Source organism: Lytechinus variegatus, chromosome 11, assembly GCF_018143015.1.
Source record: "Lytechinus variegatus isolate NC3 chromosome 11, Lvar_3.0, whole genome shotgun sequence".
Taxonomy (NCBI): Eukaryota; Metazoa; Echinodermata; class Echinoidea; order Temnopleuroida; family Toxopneustidae; genus Lytechinus; species Lytechinus variegatus.
In genome coordinates this window covers 13,680,311-13,706,393 of record NC_054750.1, presented here as the reverse complement: position 1 = coordinate 13,706,393, position 26,083 = coordinate 13,680,311, and the positions used below count along the sequence as shown (strand labels likewise).

The 26,083-nt window shown below is 34.7% G+C and overlaps 1 protein-coding gene across 5 annotated transcripts; it reads left to right on the top strand.

The window, feature by feature from the left end:
* The first annotated feature begins 756 nt into the window (after positions 1-756).
* Positions 757-19,491, top strand: LOC121423663 (phospholipid phosphatase-related protein type 5-like). Of its 5 annotated transcripts, XM_041619085.1 has the most exons (10): positions 758-1,039; positions 7,281-7,549; positions 8,117-8,267; positions 10,774-10,906; positions 11,352-11,523; positions 12,354-12,411; positions 13,075-13,251; positions 13,914-14,120; positions 17,034-17,043; positions 19,424-19,491. In XM_041619085.1, exons 2-10 carry the CDS (start codon positions 7,452-7,454, stop codon positions 19,486-19,488), a joined length of 1,071 nt encoding a protein of 356 aa, XP_041475019.1. In that variant the 5' UTR covers positions 758-1,039; positions 7,281-7,451; the 3' UTR covers positions 19,489-19,491. The 5 variants fall into 5 exon arrangements, with proteins under 5 accessions (XP_041475018.1, XP_041475017.1, XP_041475019.1 ...); XM_041619087.1 differs by lacking the exons at positions 17,034-17,043; positions 19,424-19,491 and adding an exon at positions 18,182-18,355; XM_041619086.1 differs by lacking the exon at positions 17,034-17,043 and having other exon boundaries at positions 759-1,039.
* Positions 19,492-26,083: the final 6,592 nt, after the last annotated feature.

Here is a 26,083-nt window from a genome sequence, read left to right as displayed (position 1 = left end):
AAAATTTTACTGGAGTATTAATTGGTTATTAGACATTTCTTTCAAAAAAATTGTTTATTTTCAATGTTGTTGCGGTTGTCATTTACATCAAATATTTCATTGTTTATGTTTATATATTATGTTTTTACTTTGTAAATCTTTCTCAATTCAGCCACTGGCTGCGATGAAATGATAATAAAACCTTCAATTCAAATTTCAATCTCCATATTGAGACAATTTTATAGGCCTATAGTACCATGATAGATTTTCTTTTATTTCCCAAGTCTTCCGGCCCTCATCTTATTTTATTCACTCGTCTTCCTCTTTTTTTTCTCTTCTCTTTTCCATCTGTTAAAAAATGTTTTCCTTCTTTTCTTTTTTTTATGCTCCGCCAATAGGAGGGCCCGGGCCCCTTGGATCCGCCTATGCTACAGGGCAAAGGAAATAAAATCATCACCTTTAGGCGGAACTTTTTGGCATCTCAAGTTGGCCTGAAAGTTCTTTCCGGTGTCCTAAGAAATACCAGTTATATGTATCAGCGCGAACAGCACTGCGGAGCTTTTTGTTTGTTTCGAACAAACCATTTCGATATCTTTAAAGAATTCGAACATTAGACAGTCTGTCCTCGAATAGAAAACAGTCCGTTTGATAGGGTTCACTGGACCCGTTCCAAAACTGAACAGAATTGGCTTTTCAGCACATAAAAATTGTATACGCCTTCTCTATAATGCCTGTATGCAATAACCACAGGCACACACACACCCACCTGAGTACGCATAGCCTATACACACACACCTCGACGAGTGTGACACACACATGGTGTGTTGGGTGTGGCGGTAAATAATAGACGACGACAAAAGCTGCAAAGCCAATATAGTGTAAGGGTGTGTATTGTTATCTTCTTCGCTTAATCAATCGCATGAAGAATACATCATCAAAGACAGTCTTCCTAAAGTGGTACATGTATTTACAAGAGAACGTCTGTTGTAGATGAAAACACTTGGCAAGATACTACCACACACAACTGACAACTGTTGCGTGCCACCAACTGTTGATGTAGGTAAGTTGCAATGCTGGCGCTTTTTTGCGTCCGCCAAGTGAAAGTATTAACAGGTGCATTGTATAGCTGGCCTATAAGTGAAACTTCGATTACATGTATGTTGCTCTATGTTAAACCGGGAAATAGGATGCCTTAATAGAAGTGTCAATGTAGGCGGGTCGGAATATTGTTGTTGCAGATATCATAGTTTTATACCAATCGTTGATGGTGAATCAACGATAACGTCAACGACGTCGCCTTGAGGACTCCGTGATGATATATTTTAATATGTAAAACTATTTAAAAATAATAACGAAGGCTAGTCGCGTTCGTTTGTTTCTCTTGGTAGTCCTATATGCATCTAGCCTAATCATCTTGAAATGTTGACATTGTATTTTATATACTGTACCGTAGGCCCTGTTGCAATATTGGGGACATAAATCCAATGACGAATGGCGTCCATTTTGTATAAGTCCTAGTAAAGTCATTGATATTTCCACTCCATCTTGTATAACAAGGTTGATAACTTACGTGAACTTTCATTTATTCATCTTATTCAGTCCTTTCACATGTTTTCTTTTTGCCCCCCCCCCCCCTCACACTTACTGTTTCCTTCTCCATCTTGTATATATTTCCTCTTTCCAGCTTTCAACTCTATCCCTTTTGTAGATATTTTTATTTTAACCTCAATGTAAATATACGTTAGCTTATTTCATTTATGTCTTAAATTAAGTAAACATTCAAGTATATATTGTTTTCTCTTTGGGGACCTTGCGTTAACATCCCAGCTTCTTTAAGGTCTCCTCCTTTCTTTCATGACTTTAATATTAGTAACATGTTATGAACTTCATGTACTTTGTAACACTTAATTTGTTAATGACAAGATGTGTCATCTATACTGACTTATTTTGTTTCTTTAATAATTATGTTATTTTGTTATTATTTCCTTTGTTAAAATTTACCATGTTACTCACTTAATGTCCTGTTTGTACCAATGTATATATGTGGAGAAAGGAAATCAATAAACTTGAAACTTGTATCTTTTACCTACATTGCATATATACTTTGCAGGTTGGATTACATTATATTACAAAGTGACAATGATTGGCAGTTATGCATGTATGTATTCCAAGATTTGGTAATTTCTAATAATGTAGAATTACAGGAGATGATCTTATAAAGTTGATAAACATAAAACATTAAAAGCAAGGATACCATACATACTTTTCAAAAAGAAAAAAAGCTGATTTAGAGTTTCCCTTTCATAATATTCATAGTACTGCAATTGGAAATTTGCCATGAATTCAGATAAAGTCTGATGATTTTCAAAGCTTAGAATATTCATTTCAGTGTCTGTAATAGGACTGTCGTGATCTAAGGTATTGCCTTTGAAATAAAAAATACAATACTTCACTTGACAAAAGATTGAATTCCATAGAATATATCCTATTATGATTGAAATATTACATGCTGAAAGGAATCACTCGAATGGAGAAAAAGAGTTTTAAATTAGAACAAGCTTAAAGGGCCTGTTAAAATAGAAACTATTTATTTAAAAAAAACACAACGTATCATAAAAAAAGAATTAATATGACAGATTCACTCGAGTCTTATAGTTAAATTATCATTTTCTAGTTTGATAAAATTGTGCCAAAGAACAATTTCATTACCTTATTTATCGATATATAATTATATTTATTTATTCATTTTAGGGGTATAGGACTGGGGTGTGATTTTTTACATTGTTGCTCGTTTTGTGTTTATTAATATTTAGGTCAAGACTGTGTTGCATCTTCATTTAATACTGACTTTAATTTTAAATTCTAACGAGCTCCGTTACCATGGCAATTGCCATATAGCAAAGCAAAGCTATCTTGACAGATTTTTTTTATATTTTGTCTGAATATTGAATTTAATATTGAATTGAATTTGTCTGAATATTGAATTTAGGCTTAATATTTAAAACCAGGCCAAACGCGATGGCGCTTATAAGGACAGAATGAATATGCATTCGAGTGGATTTGACCCGTTTTCAGGGATACCTTTGTTCATTGGAAAATAATTTATGTAACTTAGTTAAATTTAAAAAAAGAATTGATAACCTGCATTCATGAACGAAGTCAAGTGTATGGATATGTTTACTATATACAGTACTAATTCTCGCAGTAGATATATTTTTGGGAGAAAATATAATTCAGAGGATTTTTTTATTTATATAAAAGGAAAGAAAAATTCGTTTATAATCTAATCTTGTCTTGGACAATCTGATTATATTAAATTCACTCCCGCTTTTTCCTCCCTTTTCACAATCTTCCATGATCCTGCTTCATTTCTGTCTATTATGGCATTTCATGTTCCACTCCCTTTTCTAAATCCCTCTAACCCTCTTATAAATGTCTTTTGTATTTTCCTCGAATTCTACTCAAGCTCCTTCAACCAGAAATTTTACATTCCTGAAAACAAAGGTATTCCCTTTTTTATCATGCGATGTTTTTCTTTTTGAGTTCTGGATTGACTGCGTTCTGTTTCATAGATAGGGTTATTTATATAGGCCTAATATATTTTCAGTGGTACTACATGGGGAATACTATTTTCCTGTCCCCGTTGTTACTGACGTGCATAGTTTACAACCCGGGGGCAAGAAAATGTGCCTCTTCCAACCTCCGAGACGAGAGCTAAAATTGCCCCCATTTGAACATCAAGATTTTAGGTAAAAAGCTACTTTGAATCGTTCGTCGGATCTATCGTTTAATTGCGGGGGGGGGGGTATCCCTTTCCCTTCCATTTCCCCTTCTTCTGAAAGCAGTGCTCTTGCGCTTGCGCCTTCTTCCCCATTACAGCCAGTTCATGTTGTTGTTGATTGGTCTATAGAATAAGAGAAAGAAGCCGATTGAGCAAAATTATGTACACATGCCCATTATCACCATTCCAAAAACGATTTCTCAATATATCGTCAAAATGATTTTTTAAAGAGGAGATTCTTAACTGAATTTACAAATTTACTACATGATCTTGGTTGCTAATTTGTGATCAGCGGGCCGTCGCGGAACTGGGGATCGATGGAGGGAATATGTAGGCCCTACACTTGAAAAAAAAGACCATTAAATTGTGATTACATGCATGCAGTTCAGACCCAGTCCCCCCTTTAAAATAATAATAACATTTGTAGGGCGCTTTATACCGGTGTTTCAAAGCGCACGGGTTGGCAGATTATAATAATATACAGTCAATCGGTGAAAAAAGAAAAAGAGAACAAGTTATGCATCCCACCGCCCTTGTTTATAATCATATATTCAGTGGTACAAGAATATAATAATATGGTATACAATGTAATCCGACCTTCATACCACTATTACCATATACTGTAGTAGTTTTACAATAGCGGGCCATTTATGCAGAAGAGGAAGTAAACACCCGCACGATCGGCCCTGAACACAAAGCAGATGGAATTCATACCTTGTATACACAATATCAGAGGCCCTTTTTCAAATCACAAGGGGGAAGGGAAATGCAAATAATTATTAAAAATCCCAAATTTACATGATCCCATTTCTAATGTCAACATGTTCACTCAAAATAATGTAAGATTTCTCAAAATGTGTGTAAATGCAGGAGCTGCTTCGAGTGTTTTTTTCTAATAGGAAGGGGATAAGATAGCATTAAGGCGACGTGACGTCATCATTGTTCTAAATTTAGAAACGGAGATAATTATAAGTTTAACGACATAACTAAACTCTTTTTTTACATCAATATTTCCCTTCCTCACTCCTATTCCTCTACCTTATATCTTTACTAGAAATAAAAATCTGGTGGAGGGGTCAGTCGTGCTGACTGCATCCCCGCCATATAAGGATGATGTCAAATATTACGACGTAATTGAATATTACAACACAAGTCGATACTCTGAGAGAAATGCTCTGTCTTGTTTTTTTTGTTCGTTGGTTCTTATTTTTCTCTTTTTTTGTAATATTCTTTTGAATTGAATATGATTCCTTTGATTCGGTTAATTCGAGTAATACATATATTAAAAATATCTCCTCATGTCTGAAAAAACATCATGGATTTTCACATAGCACCAAATAGTAATTGAATTATATATTTACATAAATAATACCATTGTTTGTTAAACTTACACCTTGACTCAAACACTAGTGTAAATGTACAATGCCTGACGACCGTAGCCCCTGTCAATACAGGTGGTTTAGATTTAACACCTCTGCTTCTGCCTTCAGAGTCATGCGTGACTTCAGTTTTAAACATGAAACGAGTTCAGTGTTTTGTGTTATTCAATACAGTTGTTGCGATTGTATGAGTCAGGAATTATTTTTTTTTTTCAAATGCGATTTAAATGATGTATTGTTAAACCATGGAAGAACAGTGGTATTCTGTTAATACCGCTGAAATGGGCCATCCTCCATATTTTATATGATGGAAACGATTTGTTAAATTTGAACATGTATACATATTATTACTTTTATATGGAAATAAATACAAACAAGCATAGGCTACATTTTATAGTTTGAATGAGTATCAATCACTGTTCTTATAAAAAGTTGTATTTCACTGCATGAAGTGCCTACATAATATGCATATCACTCATCTTGTATACCTACCCCACCTGTGTAAATATGTTAATCCAATTTGACCGATCGTTATTAATTCATTTTATAATAACTTTCAATGACAATGATGTATAGAGGCAAATAGTGTGTGACTTGCTCTTTATGTATGCGTGCTCAGATTCTCTTGAGAAAAAGATACATGTAAGCCTAGAATGTTAGCAGAGTTGTGTTAAAATGTGTAAAGTGTTACAAAATGTACATTCTGGTGATAATTACATTTTTTTTCATTAAATAGAACGTGTTAATAGAATCTTTGGAGGGTATAGCGAAAACGATATTCACTCAAAAATAAACGCGGAAGCCTACTTTGTTATTTAAAGAACACTGTAAAAACCGTGGTGTTAAAACTGACACCAATTGGTGTTAATAGAGGACCACACCCTGAGGTGTTAAAATTACACCCTAGAGATTAAACATAACACCAAAGAGTGTAAATATAACAACCATAGGTGTTGTAATAACACCTGTAGGTGTAAAACTAACACCACCAATTTTACACCAGTGTAAAATAACTGGTGTGGTCCTCTATGTACACCGGTGTACACCACAGTTTTTGCTGTGAAGCTTCAAAACTTTGGTTACAGCAGTTTTCATACATTTAACCCGCGGGGGTTCAGCTTTGCAGTTTGTTTTTAACTCTTGATTAATCGGTAACAGGGGCCGCAGAAGCTGGGAGGGGGTTCAGCCCCCAAGTGTTTTTTTCAAAACCGTGTACAAAAATGTAAAAATGACCATGATTGTGATTTTTTGCATGGTCAGCCACCCCCAATTTGAAAACTGTTCCGCGGCCTCTGAGTAAAGAATATGATTGGAAAGAGAAAATCTTACTGAACAGTGATGTAATTTCCAATACAGCACTTCGTGCCGTTCCTAAATTAAACCCGTTTTCATCGAAGCTAATCATTATTTTGATAATGTTCTGTAAACTGGCATCGAAATTATATAATTTAAGGTATTCAATATTATGCACAGAGATTCATGTTTAATAATGTCTATGAATTTATGTTGCAGTGTCTATCATGAAAATGTATTTATTTTTGGGGATTATCGAACATGGAAAAAGGAAATAGTTGACGCCAAAGTTAGGAATAAAAACAGATTAATTCAAACCTTAGATATACATGTACATGTAATTATATACATGTACATTATACCTGTGTATAAAATAACATTTGATACAACTCTCACTATATCTTTTATGATTGTTCTGTTATTCAAAGTTTGATCTATTTTGATTGTTCTCCGTTTACGTTATTCTGTGTTTGTTTCTATTGAACAATTTCATATCCATTATATCGAAAGGAAAGATTTGAACATCCTTGCATCAAAATTTCTACACTTGTGGGCAGTATTAACTGATTTGTATTTCGATATTAATTGGTATTAATTCCAATCGATTTTCCGTCAAATATCTATCAGTATGTCACTATATCATGATAATGAATATGTTGAAAATGAATAAAATATTTGGTATATAAGAAACATCCCCCTTCTTCAAACATATACGTGTAATCCCCCAAATGTTCATATGCAAGTAGCGTATAGAACTAATAAGTTTACATGCTATGAGGCAGAATGTGACTATATAAACCAACGTCATGAGCACGTTTTCAATCAACGTAATCTGTTTCAACTTACAGATATTAAATGGGTGAATACTAAACGGTGAAAGGACTTTAATTCCCAACGGCAGTGATCGATTTGGATTCAACACACAACACCACTCCTCGCCTGTTTTGCATGCACTACAACGTGTGATCTCTCACCAATCGTTACCTAGCAACGGAACGCTCCCATCATCCATAGCCACAATGAGGGGTCGTCATAGCAACCAGACTACGAATAACTGGCTTATCCCCTGTTTTTTTCTATTCGATTGTATTCTACTGGCAGCAATAGTGGTATTATGGTGAGTGCTTTATGATATTAATTTGTAAGCAATTCGTTGGCTCGTTGGCCCTGCATTACTGCATTACAAAAAAATCTAGAGGGTGTTCTCTCTCCCATTCTATCCTCCCTTCTCTGTCGGATCCAAAGAGAGAGAGAGAGAAAAAAAAAATCAGTTTTTACTTATTTCCACGATGCACTTTTTGGTCCTGAAGAAAAGATATCTATTTTGGTCTGATGAACAAAAAAAAAAGACAAAACATTTAATAATTTCACATTTTCCAAACATATATATTTGATTTTCCAACGAGAATAAAAAATAAATGGACCCTGAATTTAAACCCTGAATTTAAACAACAACAAAACATTAAGAGATTGAATACCGATGTAGTTTGGTTGATACCAGAACACATCGACCACGATTCCTGCTTTACTGACTGATAAAGGCAAATAGGTTAGTTCGAATGGATATTGTCGTTCCGTTTGGAGTCGGTTTTGTGTGAATAAAGCATTAGAAAAGGATATCCACTCAATCCCCTGATCATCTCGTTTAATTCCATCATGATTTTTTTCTTCTTCAAAAATATAGGTATTTCATGCAATGGCAGACGGCGACATTCACATTACACGATGCCACGATACCGTGTGCCGATATCGCCCACTACAGCTATCCTGAGAGGGTCGATATCATACCCGAAACTATCGTTTTCGTCCTCGCGTTCGTTCTCCCGCCAATTGTGGTAAGTTTGATTGATTAAATAGATTTGATTAACTGACTGGATAATCGATTGGTTAATAGGCTAGATTAAATGATTTGAAAACGTGGACCGAGCCCCCATTGCTCAGTGTCCTGGAAAACAACCAAAGCTAGCCAACTTTATCTGTTCGATGCTTTTGAACCTTATAAAAATAACTCCACTTAATTCATTTCTAAAGATATAGGTATTTTGATTAGTAAATTATAATCTATATTGAGATGTTGATGAACCAATATTATGAAACTAGAATTATACATTCACAATTATACATGTAATAACATTACATAAACTGTGAATTAATTCAAACAATATTTGATTAAAGCAATGGATTATCTGTGCCACTTCTATTATGTATAACTTCGAAATGTCAACCAGGATAAACAACTTGAACTAGATAAGGCTAACTTATAATGTTACATTACGGTTTCTTATTTATTAGTTTGTCATATATTAAAATATCATAATTTCACTCGTTAACATAATGGAAATATCTCTCATAACAAAATTCTATGAATATGAATAAAACGTTAAAAACACTCTTGTTATGGCAGTTATTGTATTTGCTGTTATGCAGAACGCAAGCGATACGTCTGATGTGGCAAAGACTACGAATTGTGGATGCTTTTTTTTTTAATTCGTAGTCTTTGCCACATCAGACATATCGCTCGTATTCTGCATAGCACGCAGCAGATAGAATTACTGCAGCCTTTGCTTAAATTATAGGCGAGACTTGGCGTATCTATTTGTTTTGCCAATTTCATGATGGCAGGGATCGTCTAAGAAATTCACCATCAATATGTCAATAATATTTATTTATAAAATGAATGTATTTTCTAAAAAGCCTTGCTGGATCATGATGTGAAAATTTGTCTAAAATGTACCACCTATTGGCCATTCATGATTCTGTTTATTGTACGTAAGTACCTCGCTGGATCATGATTCGAGGGGTCATCTAAAATCTCATCAACACTCTTATTCATACTTGTAACAATGTCGATATTCATGATCTTCATGAACATGAATATCGCCCAGTGTCTTCTTGTGAAGACACTAGTCTAAATCTAGAATTAATTATGTAATGGTAAGATAAAACTATTTACCAAACGTGACATCCAAGAAAATACACAAGGCACTTTTAAGAATTAAATTGGAAAAATCGTAAGCGTTTAATAACATTGAGAAGACATGCAAGGGCGTATGACGTGTGTGAGTGTTTGAGGGTGTGAAGTGTGGGGTTTGCGGAGGGAAGGGGTGGGTAAGGAGGGGGCAGGTACAACGCATATACATAAAAAAACTCTGATATTTGTTAAACTCATCTGGTAGTGGTACGATACAGTGTCATAGAATATTAATTCATGATGTGCATAATGCATGAGTTCAATTTGTTCGAATTATTCTTTACAATCGTTACTTTGTGAACTGCATTGTATGAAATTTGATTTGAGAGAAAAACAATAAAACATCTTTAAAAAAATCATGACTTATGAAGAATCGTCATGTGAATATACCAACCAATTACCATAAATGGTGTAATATTTAACAATACAGAACGCAATATTTTGTGTTAGGAATAGACTAAGATATCTATGTACAAATTGTTCCTTTCCTTCTTATTTTGATAAATGAACAAGATGACAAGCTTTTATGGATCATCATAATTGTGAGGGATCATCTCAGAAATTTGCCAATTAAAATGTCCTTTTTATTAAAAACACTGTCTGAACAAGATTCAAATCTTCGCTGGATAATGACGTGTGATATTTTTTGTCATGGAGATTTACCAACAAATTATTTTCATTCATATTTGAATGTACGAAGATGATAAGAAGCTTTTATGGATTATCATGTGAGGGATCGTCTGATAAATTCAAAACTGTCGCTTGTATTTACGATTTATGAACACGAAGAGACGACTTACTGGATAACGTGAGGAATGGGATATTTATCTCCCAGATGCCATTCATATCCTAGCACATAATGATGTGAGTGATCTACAAGATACTCATCAAGCAATATTTATGAAGCTTATTGTAATATAAATTCCATAGCGATAGTACCAAGTTGAACAAGAGAAAGATCAATGTTTTTGTATTGCCATTGTCTGTCTAATTAAACATTGTCCTTGGATGTAGAACTGAACTGAATTCCGCCAACAGTATCCCTACTCCCTTGACAATTATGAATCAAATCTCAGTCTCACTGTCTCTCTTTATATCGCTTTCTCTCCCTGTCTCTCTTTATATCGCTTTCTCTCCCTCCCTCTCTTTCTCTTTTTTCTCTCTCGCTCTCGATATCACCCCCTTTCTCACTCATCTCCTTCTCTTAAACTATCCCTATTCTCCAATCATTCTCACTTCTCCCCGCTCTCCTCTTATTTCTTCTCTCCTAACTATCTCTTCTCTGTTATGTTCTATCACTCTCGTCTCTCTCTCGCTCTTTTCCTTTGTCTTGCTGTCTCTAATGCTGTCTCTCTCCCTCCTCTCTGTAGGTGTTATTTGGTGAGGCAGCGGTGGGTTTATACAACCTTCAAGGCGGCAAAAAGCAACTCTTCATGGAAAAATCGGTCTCGACTTTTGGCATGAAGCTCCACGCTCTCCTCAGGAGAACTGTCCGATTTACAGGTAAGGCATAAGAGGGGGTGGTATTGGTATTGTCGAAAGGGATGCTGGAATAATTCATAAAGCTTGTCAGCACCGATAAGTTGTCATTCTTTTCTTTTTAGGCCTGTATGTGATTCCACAGAAAGAGTTGAACTCATAACTGAAAGATTTTAATATACATTACTTGAGATTTAAAAATCAATCTACAGTATAGGATTAAAATTAAATTCACGAAGCACAACCGATGTGGATTTTACTTGAAATCCCTGTTGTGATCAAACAATTTCTTTTCTGTCTCAAAGTTTTCCGAAATCAGTGGAAATGTTTACACTTTAGAGTTGATTGTTTAAGCAGTGATATGTTTCACTCTTTTTAGAATGATGGCAGTCATCAATCAAGGATACTGAAGGTATTTGCATAAACAACAAACTCTGAATTCACTCTAAATTCAACCATTTTTATCCAGGTATCTTCTTGCTTGGTGCTTTTATCACCTGGATTCTTACTCGTGCGGGCCAGCTCATCCTGAGCCACCCTGCTCCGGATTTCTTCACCCGATCAAGCTGCACACCGTGTTCGGACCCCACTGCTCTGACGTTCACACTCAGTGATTGCCCCGCACCAGAGGATGCCTTCAGGTAATATATGGTGTGGGTGGGTGTGTGTGTGTGCGTGTGCGTGCGGGCGTGTGGGGTTATGGATGTGTTGGAGGATGAGCGTGTGTGTGTGTGTGTGTGAGAGAGGGTGTGTAAGGGTGTGTGTGTGGTGATGGTGTATGTACGCGTGTGTGCATGTGGAAGGGTACGTGGATGACGGTGGGTGTGTGTGTGTGTGTGTAGGTGTGCATAAATGCGGTATTGTGTGTGTGTGTCTGCACGTGTAGTGGTGGTGGGGAGTTTTGGTAGAGGTGGTGGTGATGATTATGATGACGATGGTTATGATTATTGGTCGTGATGATACTAATGGTGGTGATGATGTTGATGATGGTGACTTTGTTTTAGGAGATGAGGAAATGATGGGAGTCAGGGGTGACACCGATGAGCTTTTTAATAGGGGCAAGATGACCTAGAATTGACATTTTTCTTAATTGACTTATTGGGTCTCGCACAGTCCTGGCCTCTATTTTTTACATGTTATAAAGCCTTTCGTCATGACCGTTCTTCTCTCTGTCTTTCTATTTTCTCCTCTCCATCTTCTTTCATAACTTGGAAAATCATGTTGATGATGATGATGAATTTGGTACCGATGGAAGTTATGATGATAATCGTTAAAGTGTTACAGTTGATAATGCTGATGTGGTTTTCATTCCCATCAGTATCATTTATTAGGCCACTAGATGTTCAACAAATATCCCTCAAGTATGTACAGGTTGCAAATAGGTAAGCCTATCAATTGCTACAGCATTATGCAATATGTTGAAATTATCATCATAGATAAATATATATATGTTTTTTTTCTTTTATTAAAGGCAATCTTTCCCGTCACTTTATGCTTCACTCAGCACGTATGCCTCAATCTATGTTGCTGTGAGTATCATTTATTCATCCTCTGTTTCTCTCTTCAATAAATTCCCCAAAAGTAATATTATATTTGAACTAAATGTCATTTTTTATATCAGTTCTTTTATTTTACCTTTTAAAATATTTTGTGGACATTTATGGAAAAGTAATAATTAGTTATGTTTAGTAAATGTTTTGTTTTTCCTTTTTTTCTTGATAAACCCGTGTTCCCCCCTATTTTTGTGCTTATCAGATTTTCCTAGAGGAAAAGTTGGTTTTTGTACTAGTGGTAACTGTAATATGTTTATTTGTAACATTTTGTGTGTAAGAAATGTCGACCTATTCTACTTCCAAGGTCAAAATTTTCGTCGACACGAACCCAATTTGTGATGAGGTGAACCACCTTCCTCAAATAGTTTTGACTGCTATTATTCATCAGAGTATCGTTCAATAACATGATCATTACAGTAATTCATTCATATTATCCACTATCTTTCAATAAAAGATACATAGGGCTTGCAAAGTATTATAAGTTAAAGATAGAGAGGAGACTGCAAGAAACAAGGAAGAGCTTTGTCCCTAAAAGACTTCACCGCATCAAACTCTGTGATTATCATGCAGGTTTTTTAGCACAGTGCTGTCAATTATGATAGTGATTGTATCCTACTTAAGCCATCGATCATTAAACAGGTCTACGTCACAAATTTGATGAAGCTGAACTCGGCCCACACCCTTCGCCCTTTCGCTGGTCTCTGTTTCATCGCCGTACCGTACTTACTGGGAATGCAGCAGATCGCAGCTCACAGAGCACATTGGAGTGACGTCATTGGAGGATGGATCCTAGGGGCTGTAGTGGCTTTTTATCTGGTAGGTGCATGGTCTTTGATTTGACCCTTGACCTGGCCTGACCTGACTTGATTTAATTTGACGTGTCAAACGCATTTCACTGCACTTAAGAAACAAACCGTCCGTCATAGCATGAAAACGGATTACGAAAATGCATAGGAAACTTTTAAGTATTATATCTAATACTCGATGACGTTACGTCATGAAAGGGAGATTGGTAGTATTTTCCAGAGGAAGACTGATGGACTACGATTAAAAATTGAGCTACATAAAAAATACAATGAACTAATTTAGGAAGAAAAAGTATAGGGTAATAAAGAGGGAGGGTAAAAATTAATGTATGCGTGCATTTCTTTTAAAAGCAAGGATAATTTCTACAGGGATTTGGAAGGCAAATCACCAATAGATTCTACTTCTTTTGACCAAACATAATGCATGGAAAGAATAAAATCCAGCTGCCAGTGGTAGTTCCATATGCTTACCTTTATCTCAACTAAGATCATCTCATCATTTTTTTAAATTTTAATCATATCTATGTGCTAGCAACAACTATCTCATATTGCCTCCGATTTTCATTTAAGATCTTTTGAGACAGAATTGAAATCAAAGCTAGATCAATTGCTGTCATATAGGTGGGTCATAGTTATTTAAATAAGGATTGTATCTCTGTTTATCTTTCAAAGATCTATGGAGTCCTCGATGCCTTCCTCGGCCCTCTCATGTCCTCCACGGGCCCGGGGATGGACAGCGACGTCGACGCTAACGAGGATTACGTCATCGAACACGACCACGCCCTTCGAAACGGCACCACCCTTGACAAGCCTATGCAGATGAACGGCCTGCGACACAGCCAGCGGGACCGTGACGGGTACATGGACCGAGGAATGGAGGTAAATGGAAGCTTGTATGGCCCTAGGGATGCTAACGCTATAAGTGGCAAACGGGTTCCTGACGGGAAAAGCAGGGGTGTAGACCATTACGTTTACTAACAAAAAAAAAACATACCGCATAAAACCATCTTGCTTTACTGTCCTAATTCTGGCATGGAGGGCGCCGAGTTTCACTCGCTTCGGACAAGCATTCAGATATTGAAACTCGATACTCCCCTTTTTCTGCTTATTTAAAAAAAGATTTAGCACATTGGAATATTTAAAGTAAGAAAATTCCTCTTTGCTTCAATAGATGATTTCCACACCTGAACGCTCGAAGTGGAATATAATTTTATAGTAACAATGTTTCTTTTTATACACAAAATGCCCGAATCTGAAAAATTCTCGATTCTCACTTTACATACAAAGTAAAAACGCTGTTTAAAATTTTTATACAACGCTGTTTACTATATGAACCTTACAGTAATTGTTTAAAAATGTTAAACAAGTGTTTAAATCTTAAACAAAAAAGTTTAATCTTCAATATCTAATTTCAAAAAATTAAATATGATTGTTTAAACTGTTAAACTACTACTGTAAGGTTCATATAGTAAACAGCGTTGTATAAAATCTTAAACAGCGTTTTTACTGTGATAAATCATTGTATTTTGTCAGCAGTTGAATGTTGTCGAGTTTGTAATTTTATTGTATTCAAACAAGGAATGGTCCAATGTTTGTTTTTCTTCAGTATTTCTTATTCTAGAAATTGAATCTGTCCGATGTGTATTAGAAGCCGGTCGCAATAATATTGTTTTTAGGGAACACTTTTCATGCAATGGAAAATGTTTATAATCTCTTGGTAACACAAACAGAAACTATTATATATCATCATGTTTTTGAAAATATAACTACACATCATCATCGGAAAAATGGTGTATATACTACTAAATGAATGCTATATAATTCTCATATCAAATTATTTATCAATGATTTATTTTTCATTCATAATTATTGTGCAATTTCTGATTCTTTAAAACAAAATGACAAAAGTTCGCTTTATCAACAGGAAAACCAAAATTTGTCATAAGAGCTTCCAAATCGGTTTATTCACATTATTTGCTTCATATCCAAAAAGGGGGAAATGAGTAATTAATGAAAACAGTTTATTTTGCAAGAGAATTACAATAAATATTTATTAATTGATTGAATAATTCCAAATATTGTTTCTTTATTGCTAACTGTAAATTCTTGTAGATGCTTTTTACAGAGTTTAAAATGACATATATTTTGTTTCTTGTTTTTATTAGAATGAATCATAAACAAAATATTATGAAGAAAGCTATGATCCCGTCTACGTGTATTTGTTATATTATTGGGGGAAGGACTTGTTTGTTTGTTTTAATTTCCATATAAAAAGCATTAAAAGAATAAGAAAGTTTTTACGGTGGAGGATAGCCCATTTTCAGGGATATTTACTGTCACTGTTCTTCCATGGGGTCCTAATTTAAGAAAAGCTGATTTCGTTAATTCAGTAACTAAACATGTATCCGACCAAAATACCTTCTTAAATGAATAAATTACTGTTAACCCTTTATTTTATTGTGATAAACTATTAAAAATTGGTGTCTTCCGAAATGTTCCATTAATGTTTTTATATTATCTGCTATGGGTTGTTTGGAAATATTAACTGCGGTCGACATAGTCGATCATATGTCTTCTGTGTTATTGTCTTTTATTATCCTTGCTGCATGCTTAGTTGCTTTTGTGTGATCATTTCTGCCTGTAAAATGCTTCAATGTGAGTGGTGACTTAAAGATGTTCGTAAAGTAACTCAAAACATTGGTATGAATGGCAAGCTTGTCGTGATGTGTCTACGGCATCACTTTAAATCACATCATGTAAAAGTTGACTAGTGTTTCGTTCAAGAAATTGATTTTTGTTCAATTGGTACTTGACTTTCTTGAACACCTCTTACGCTTTAATTTGGGATTTACGCTAAATGCAGAAAATATGCCCCAGAACATTGGTGGCGTAAGTAAAAAAATTATGGGGGGGGGATCCACCTGAAATTTTGGGGTGGACACAGGTAAAAAAATTTGACAAGCAAAAAAAAAGGTTATCTACCTTTATTTTAGGGGAGGGGAGGATCACCAAAATATTTTGACAAGCAAAAAAAAAGGTTATCAACTAAAAATTTCGCCGCCTATGCCGCAGAACATCTTACATACTTTCTTTATACTAAATAAAAAATCCCGAGGTCATTAATATTGTGGTACTTCATATTCCAGTCGTCCGTTAATTTATTCATAAATTTGTGTACAGCTTAAATGAAACCATCCCATGGTTAGGTAATGCACTTTTTAATATATTTTCTATATGATTTTTTTTCTTCATATAATTATCTATGTTGCATGACTGTAAATTTTCTTTCTTTTGTAAAACACCCTTTACTTTACCATTCCCTTGCTAAATAAATACACACTTAAAAATGATTAGCAAAAATAACCAATGTGTTGCTGAATGGTATCCGTCTCCCAAAACTTTCCAAATTAATTAAATCATTGATTCGAATCTACCTTATTTTCATTAATTTTGAGCATTATTTTTGGATGGATACAATTGATATTTACGAACAGATTGGTTATTTGAAGCATTCCTTTTTAAAAATGTGCTGTTAATGTTTCAACATGTTTATATCGCAAATATTATATATTTTTATATCACTGCAAAAGATTGAAAGATCACGAACAAGAAATCATTTTGATTTAGTTTTATCATTATGATAGTCCAAGGAAGGCTAATGCGAAATAATGGATGCAATTAATGTAGCTATAATAAACACCTCCATAGATCATTATTTTTATCAATTTGTATATCTTGTTGCTTATGAATATTTCTGTTTGTATCTAACTGCTTCCATTGTGATTAAATCAGCTGAATTCAGGTAAAATTTGACGTGTCATTTTCTACCTTTTTTGGTGGTGTTCTTTGATTTTTTTCTTTTAATTTGTCGGGCCTATAATTTTCGGTAATTTTCTACTGTTTGCAGTGTGCATGATTTGTGTCTATTTGGCTACATTAGTAATTGTAGTTGGTGTTCATATTCCGTTCTAAATCGTCTATCAAACATATTAATTTGTATTGATATTATCTAAAGAGGGAGGTTTTTATTATGTAAATCTAATAATCTACCTTCAAAAGTTGAAACTGCTTTTTAAACTTTGAAAATAAAATATTCTATTTTGATTGTAGCTTTGATAGAAACCAACACGTATCGCATAGGCTATAAATCTCGATGAATATTATTTGAATATAAGGTTGTTGGTTTACTACTCTACGAGGTCTATAATGGAATCGGCATATTGAATTGATGGTCTTCATGTTAGGTGTGTGTGTAGGTGTGTGAGGGTGTGTGGTTATTATTCAAAACAAAAAAAAGTGTGTGTGTGTGTGTGGAGGTGCCGTGGCCGAGTGGTCTAAGGCACCTGGCTATACACGTAAAGTGAGCAAGGCATTTAATCTACAATGCTCTTTTATGCTGCTTTCAAATAAATGGAAATGCTATATGCATTATTGGTAACTAGGTGTGCACTTGTGTAAAAAGGAATGTGTGTGTGTGTGTGTGTGGGAAGGGGTGACAGGAGGTGATTGAAATGGTTTGCTAGTGTGTGCTGGGGAATGTGCTTGTGTGTGGATTTTTTGTTTAGTGGTAGAAGAGCACAGAGAGCAGGCCTTAAAAAAAAGAAACTCTACGAAACAAAAGATGAATGCGGTCGAGGTGAAAATGGAAGCTGTTCACTGATATAGGTTGAGTGTACATATTTGAACATTCATTCATGAGCTAACATGATTTTCAATTAGCGTCTTCCAAAGTTACTTTCATTCAACAATATTATAGGTCCAATAATCATACCTACCATTGAGTACACTAAAAACAATCATGTGATGTATTCACTTCTGTTGGAGGATGACTGTGTTCACTAATTTCATATCTAACGCTGATAAAACCCTGATCAGTCACTAACTCTATTATACTGGTTTGTTTTATTCATTTCTTTCCATGCACCTCATTCTAACATCAGCATCTACAGTAACCGGGGCAACGGGGCGGACTTCTTCTAACCAATCACAATCCTCTTACCACATACCCCGACCGCGCACGAAAAAGGGCGTCTACTCGTACCTCTACGACGGTCGTAGGGGGCGTCCCGTTTTCAAACCGTTACGGACGCCGCCGTCGCCGCCGCCCGTAATTCCACGAAACCGAAACATCCACCCTGATCGGCCCATACAAGTCGTCAATACTGTGAACAGGACTGCCAATTCGGAATACTTCTGAAAGATATCGTCATAACAAAGACTTTTCGACATCTTTAACGGAAATATACCTCACTGGAAAACGCGGAATTGTTTCACTGAGCCCTGCAAGATGATTGTTAAACCTCTGCACACAATATCTGCGACTTTTAAGACGCTTTTCTATTTGGAAATTTAAGCAAAATACACTTCTGTGGAATGTGGGCGATCGGCTTTTTTTATGCAGTGTTACTGTTTGAGCTTTCATCGTCATCTTGTCACCTTTTTATATATCAATTTATTTTCCATTTTATCATTACTAATACTTTTCATTCGCCGTGGGATTCAATATTATTGTGCTATAGGCCCTAGTGAGTGAGCTAATGATCATTTTCGGTCTTTATTATTACTCTTTAAATATATTATATATTAAAAAGATTTAATGATGGTAAGTGCCAACTTATATAGGTTCTTATATTAGCCTAAGATATAATCTGCCAATAGTCTATAAGTAAGATAAAATGTGATCAGTTTATTTTACTACTGAAGACAGTACTATACAGACTCGCCAAAATTATAATGAGTCTATAGTAATTGAACGGATTAATAATGCATCCTTGAAGACCTTATAATGCCAAATAAAAAAACATAAACAGGAATAGACATGTGTTCGTGTTTCATACCAGCTTAAACATTACATTATCTTTTTTCTTCCAGCATTTAATTGATATAAAAATACATGCTCTTTTGCTACGTACTCTCGTAATTTTACCGTAAGAATACGGTTAAACAGCATTAAGGACCACGCCAATTATTTTACCTCGGTGTAAGATCAACAGTGTTATCTCAACACCTTTGGTTATAACTTGTCAACTCTTTGGTGTTATATTCAATCTCTATAGGGTGTATATCTCAATGTGTGGTCCTCTTGGGACAACTTGTGTAAATGTTAATATCTTATTTTTCTGGTAAAATGAGATCTAAAACCCTAAGTCTTGTGGATAACACTTTATATCTTACTTCCTCAGAGTCACCGCTGAGACGCCCTCAACGCAGTTATACTCAAGAGTACATGGATCAGTACAACCTTTGAAGCTAAAAATAGTCATTATAATCCTGAAACATCATCTGGCCCCTTCTCTTTTCTGAAATGCATGAATAAAACAATATGCGAAAAAGTTCAATTTTCATGAATTAGAGTAAATCATTTATTTCATATAAAGTCGACCTGTATTTCCACAAACTTTGATGTCATTTCATGATCACTCGACTGGTGATCATTACGATAGCTCCCACACGAGTAAAAAAATCACACTCAAAGTTCACTCTAATTACACCCCTTAGAGAGAAAAAAATTGTAAGTTATTCATTTTTCCAGAGTGATTTTGTAGATTTTTATTGACCACCGATAATCCTCGATCGCCCCTCATTTTCTTTACGGTTTCGCACTTTCATTTTTTTTTTCAAAATCATTCTTCCCCTTTATCTCTCTCTCTCTCTTTTTTTCTCATTCTATCTATCTATCTATCTATCTATCTATCTGTCTATCTATCCTGACAAAGGATTATTTTAAGAGGCAGTTACTTAAGGCAATGCAAAACTAAATTTGGATATTACATACATACTCAAATAGCTTATAACATGACGACCATACGTTATTTCGATTAGATATCTCCTTGATTAATTATTATTGAGAAAAACAAAAATATGATTTAAAATTCGTTATAGGTTATAAGAAGGTTCTCTTTGGTATATGTCTATTGTCTATGATTTATCAACATAAAGACTTATATATTAGTGTATCTACTAATGATAATGCTTTCCTTTCGGCCAAATATTATAATTTCATGTATTTCTTTCAACAACAGTCGTTCTGGACCTAAATCGATTCCAGCACAGTTGTTAAAAATATAAACGTGTAAACGGTGGTGTCTTAACACAGTAACAATGTTTTTTTTATATATATAAATAGAAAGACGTCTTTCAAATGAAACAAGTGGTATCTGTGTTCATTATTACATTTATCGATATGTAAAACAAATCGATATATAAAAAACATCGCCAAGAATGTAGGCTACGTCTGATATTAAATGACCGGAAGTTGGTGGTTCATTGTTCATGTTGTTAAGACTTGTATTGTTTCAGATAGCAAATACTATATTTCCAAGCGCTTTCAACTAACTCCATTTTTGTCTCACCTGCATAGCAGAGTGAGACTATCGGCGCCGCTTTTCCGACGGCGACGGCGGCGGCGTCAACACGAAATCTTAACCTAAGATTAAGTTTTTGAAATGACAGCATAACTTAGAAAATATATGGACCTAGTTCATGAAACTTGGATATAAGGTGGTTAATCGAGTATTACTGAACATCCTGCTTGAGCTTCACGTCACATGACCAAGGTCAAAGGTCATTAGGGTCAATGAACTTTGGCCAAGTTGGGGGTATTTGTTGAATTACCATCATAAATTTTAAAGTTTATTGGTCTAGTTCATAAAACGTGGACATAAGAGTAACCAAGTATCACTGAAAATCTTGTGCGAGTTTCAGGTCACATGAACAATGTTAAAGGTCATTGAACTTTGGCCATTTTAGAGGTAATTATTAGATTGCTGTCATAAGTTTCAAAGTTTATAGATATAGTGTATATAAAATGTAGATAGGGGTAATCAAGTATCACTGACAAGTTTTACATGTAGGTCACATGGTCAAGGTCAAATGTCAATGAATGTAGTATTATATCATTATATGAATGGTGTTTTTTGTGAATAACTATTTCATAGTAGTCTTCAAAGTCAGCACTGCAGCTATATTGAATCGCGTGATGCAGGTGAGACAGCCAGACGCATTCCACTTGTTATGAAAAACAAACATATTGTTAGTCTATGTGAGTATTTATCGGCCAATTTCAAATGCACGGGATGTATTCTCGTCAAAAGTATGAAAGGTAAATGCTTATTAATACAATTCATGTAAAGTATATGTATGCATTCAACACTGAACTGAGTTACGTTTAGTCATTAGTGACCCGGAAGTGACCTTATAATCGTAAAACCATTTTGTGAATGATTCTGTTGTTGAACTAGTGCTAAAGGTTATTTTCATTTTTTAATTAAAGTGTAGGCCTACAAGCCATTGCCAATTTACTGTCACATTTTTCGTTATGACGTCGACTGAACGCTCGGTATCAAATGAGAATTATTTTTGTATAAGCTAATATTTTTGTGTGTCAAAACCCTATAAATAATAGATGTACAATAAATTTCATGATAACAAAGTAAAAACCTAAATATAAATCATGCTGAAGGAGCAAGTGTGAGCACTGACTGGCATGACTGGTGTAAGGATAAAAAGTTTGTGGAGCTAATGTTTTGAATTCCGATATGCTCATTAAACTTTATTATTGTACCATATATACATCAAGAAATAGGCCTACATCACTGTCTACATACTGTACATGTAGCTATGTAATAAAGGAAACCATTTTTAACCCATCCTATAGTTGATATCAGTCAAACGGAACTTTAAGTCACATACGGGTGTTGAGAATAGAATTTAAATATTTTCTCTAAAGCTTCTTGTATAATTTTCCCAACATATTAGGATAATACTAACATATGAATGCACTAAAATGAGATAGAATTTATAGGTTTACATAGGGAATTGTATAGCGTGGAAAAAGTGGGACAGGGTGGGCTAGGGTTTGGGGCTACCCAGCCAGGGAAACTTGATATTGTTAGATAGAGGAGCAAGGGATTAGTATCAATTATTATACGCTGTCAGAATTTTTTAAAACCAAACCCAAAGTTGGTTAAGTTATCAACCAACCAACTGTTGAAAAAAAATTCCGATTCATTTTGCACACGACTTTGTTTAAAACCGCTTATAGGTTCATACTTGTAGGTTGAGTAAACCTTTCTGAGAATGTAGGTATGCCTGCATTTATTCCATTTTGAAAATGTGAAAACGTAGCTTTTGTACTTTTTGTAACGTTCTTGTACAAAATGATTTGTTTTGATATTCTTATTATCAGTGGTGCATTTGTAATTTTGTTGAGACTTCATTAGTACATGCAATAATATTTTGTACAGTTAATGATTTCAGATACCGATCTTTTTAAATTGATAACATGAAAATAAATCCTTTTGCCAAATATCGCAAATATATCATCACAATTGTTAAATCAATTTCTAGCTTAAAAAAGAAACATCTCCGTCATAACAGAGGAAAGCATATATTTGTGTGCTTGACGATAGTGGTAAGTACAAATACCCATAATACATTCAAGAAAGAACTATGTTATCAAAAAATATAAGAGAAAAATAATTATGTCCATGATATTCCACTCAATGTGATATGTTTTCCCATTATATGGAAATCAGTGTATGTTGTTTCTCAAATCATATTTTGTTTGTGTTCATATTGGTGGGATAGATATATTAGCATTTGTATGTTAAGTGGGATATATATTTTTATCTCAGTCTTTCAGTTGGTGATTAATCATACAAATTAAGAATGAAATTAAACCACATTATGTAAAAACTGAAGTCAATGTGTTCATTTTGGATGTTGGAATTACATGTTGGGGTGGAGAGGGAGGACAGATAGAGCGAAGAAATAAGGAAGAGAGGGAGATATAGAAGAGAGAGAGAGAGGAAGAGAGAGAGAGAGAGGGGGGGGGGGTAGAGAGACAGAAGGTGGGAGGAGAGAGGGGAATTCAAATGCAGAGATTCTTTCTGTTACTTCTGGCCAATCTCTTCCCATCCTCCTTATCTCTCTTCCCCACCTTATGCATTTCTGTTCCCCCACATTCAGCATTTCTCTTCCTCCCCCACCTTCCGCATCTCTCTCTCTCTCCCCCACTTTCCACATTTCTCTTCCCCTCTCTTCCCCACCTTCCACATCTCTCCCCCTCCCCCACTTTCCATATTTCTCTTCCCCTCTCTTCCCCACCTTCCACATCTCTCCCCCTCCCCCACTTTCCACATTTCTCTTCCCCTCTCTTCCCCACATCTCTCCCCCTTCCCCACATCTCTCCCCCTCCCCCACATATCTCTTCCACATCTCTCTCCCCCACTTTCCACATTTCTCTTCCCCTCTCTCCCCATCCACTTTATCTCTCCCTCATCCCATCTTCCTACCCATCTCTCCTTTTCGCTTCACCCACCTTTCCCCTCTCTCCCCCACCTTTCACATCTCTTCCTATCTCTCTTCCCTGCCCGCCCAACCATCTCTCTTTGCCCCTCTACTCATCATCTCCAGCACGTTTGATAAGACAATCTCCAAATGATATTTTCTTCACAACTGAAGTTATCATACTCCTTTTATCAAAATAATGCAAAAAACATATTCATACAGATATAGAATGCTTTTTATTAAAGCTTCAATCACATTTTCATAACGGATAACATACATATACATGAATATCTAAATGGACGAGACAATTTATAGGGAAGAATTTGTGTCATTTCTAGCAATTTACACATTTATATTGCAATTTCCCTTTCTCAGCTTATTCATTACCTACTACAGAGAAACAATGGCTAAAGTAAAAATTACCATGTTACTTTGTCCACCTATCAATAAATCTATGCAAGTCTCCTCATAAAATAATTACTCAATTTGAATATACAATACAATCATGTCATTGAGAAACTCAAAGAATCCATACTGCAGTTTAAATGTAAATGGGCTGCAACACCATGATGATATCCCAACGTACTGTATGTGTGGCCTCCCATACACACATTTACTATCAAGCATCCCATACTTTATATCAAGAATTGTGATTTGTTACAAGACAACATTCTAAGAATTCAATTCTTTACAATCACTTGTGTTAAGAAAAAGCAATTCTTGATATAAAGAAAAGGGATGAACAGCTTGACATAGCTTAGGTTTGTCAGCTCGGGTGTATCACCCCTTTTAATGATGAAATTTATATATGACTTTGTCTACATTCATCAAATACACTTATAATTAATAGAAATAAGGAAGTTAACTTGGGCAATGGAAATTGTCATTTGCCATAATTCCTAGCCTTACTTTGTAATTTTGTGATCTCTTTTTTTTCTTTAAAAACTATTTCACTACCCCTACTAATCTTACTTATGGAAGAAAAAGTTAAACATTTGTGTTTAAAAAATAAATAATAGAGAGCATAGGAAATAAATAATCCATCTTTCTCAATCCCAACCAGGCAGTGGTATGTCATTTTTTTTGGAAAGAGTACTCCAGCCTGAAATTAAAATGAATTTCATAAACAGAATAAAATTTTAAAAGCAAAATACTGAATATTAAATTCAAACCAGATTTAAAAAATGTTATTTTCACGTTTTTACCATTGTGGTTAACATATTATATGAGTGTGACATAAGTGGGGTGATTTTCCATTTTTCATTCCTGTTTTTGGTTGCTTTTACAGTATTCTTGCTTTGCATGATATAATTTCATTTTCCACTATGATTACAAACGAATAGTAGGTAAATATTCCCATCCAATTACTCATAACCTAAAATCCATTACATGCAATGCCATATCACATTCACCATAATTGATAACCCGTCAATCCATTGACAAGTATACACAAAATATATACTAACCAAATCATAAATCATAATGCAAAAAACCTAATGTCTCTCAATTACAAAACAAGTTACATGTTTTAATCCTTATCAGATATAAATATCTATTACATAAACATCCAACAAAACATGAAATATAATCTCATATAAACTGTCTACCTTTCCCAACAACAAATCCATTGGCATTGGCAAAAGTTATCACAATAGAGCTTAATAGCAAATACCGAATGTATAACTCATATACAGTGCGTATCAAAAAAAACGGGACAGATTTGAAAAGTCTATAAAATTTTTGTTTCAAATAATGATGTCTATATTTTGGTGTTAATAGATGCTCTAAGGTCTTATCTTTGAAATGCAATTTAAAAAAATAAATTTTATTCATGCTTGAGCGAACAAGGGACGTTTTTGTTGGGGGTTCAAAAAGAGGCTTGCGCCAGAATTGCAGAATATGTGTAATACAATGATCAGACTTCTTGCTAATCAGGAGACTTCCTCTTGACCTTTTCATTATCTGTGCCACAATTTTCGAATTATGCTCTCAAATTTCATTTACAAAGTTATTTATTTAATTGAATTATTTCGTTTTTTTCATTTAATCTTCTCTTACCTTTTAATTTTCCTTCATAAGTAACTGAGAAAAGAAGATTTTTTGTCAACCCAAGCAAGAAGATTTGAATGATTAATTGGGAAAACTTGTGATTATTAAAATCGTTTTATTATGTGAAACAAATAATGTTATGTACCTTTAAAAGACATGAATCTATTTTTCAATGGGTCATTAATTCCTTGACCAAGTTTAATTGCTTGACAGGAAACACAGGAAGGGATTCATGTCTTTCAATGACAATGGTGTATTGAGTCAATTTTGAAGGAGCTAGATATGGCAGATCGGGTAAAATGTATTAAAAAGTTGTGAGCGAGCGAAGTGAGCATGCAAATATTCCCACTTTTTTAATTACAATATCAAATTTTGTGATAGTTTTTGACATAATATTCAGAAAATAATATCATATTTTACTTTCTATCTTTCCTTTTATTTCCTGTCCACTTTTTTTCTTGGTCATGATTTTTTAATTGGGGGGGGGGGAGCAACCCGAGCGC

Bases quoted from the DNA above. Each gene is read 5' to 3' on its own strand.
- LOC121423663 (XM_041619084.1), top strand. From the start codon at position 7,452: ATGAGGGGTCGTCATAGCAACCAGACTACGAATAACTGGCTTATCCCC. The intron at 7,550-8,116 runs GTGAGTGCTTTA...TCAAAAATATAG, and splicing joins GCAGCAATAGTGGTATTATG to GTATTTCATGCAATGGCAGA. The intron at 12,412-13,074 runs GTGAGTATCATT...ATCATTAAACAG, and splicing joins ATGCCTCAATCTATGTTGCT to GTCTACGTCACAAATTTGAT.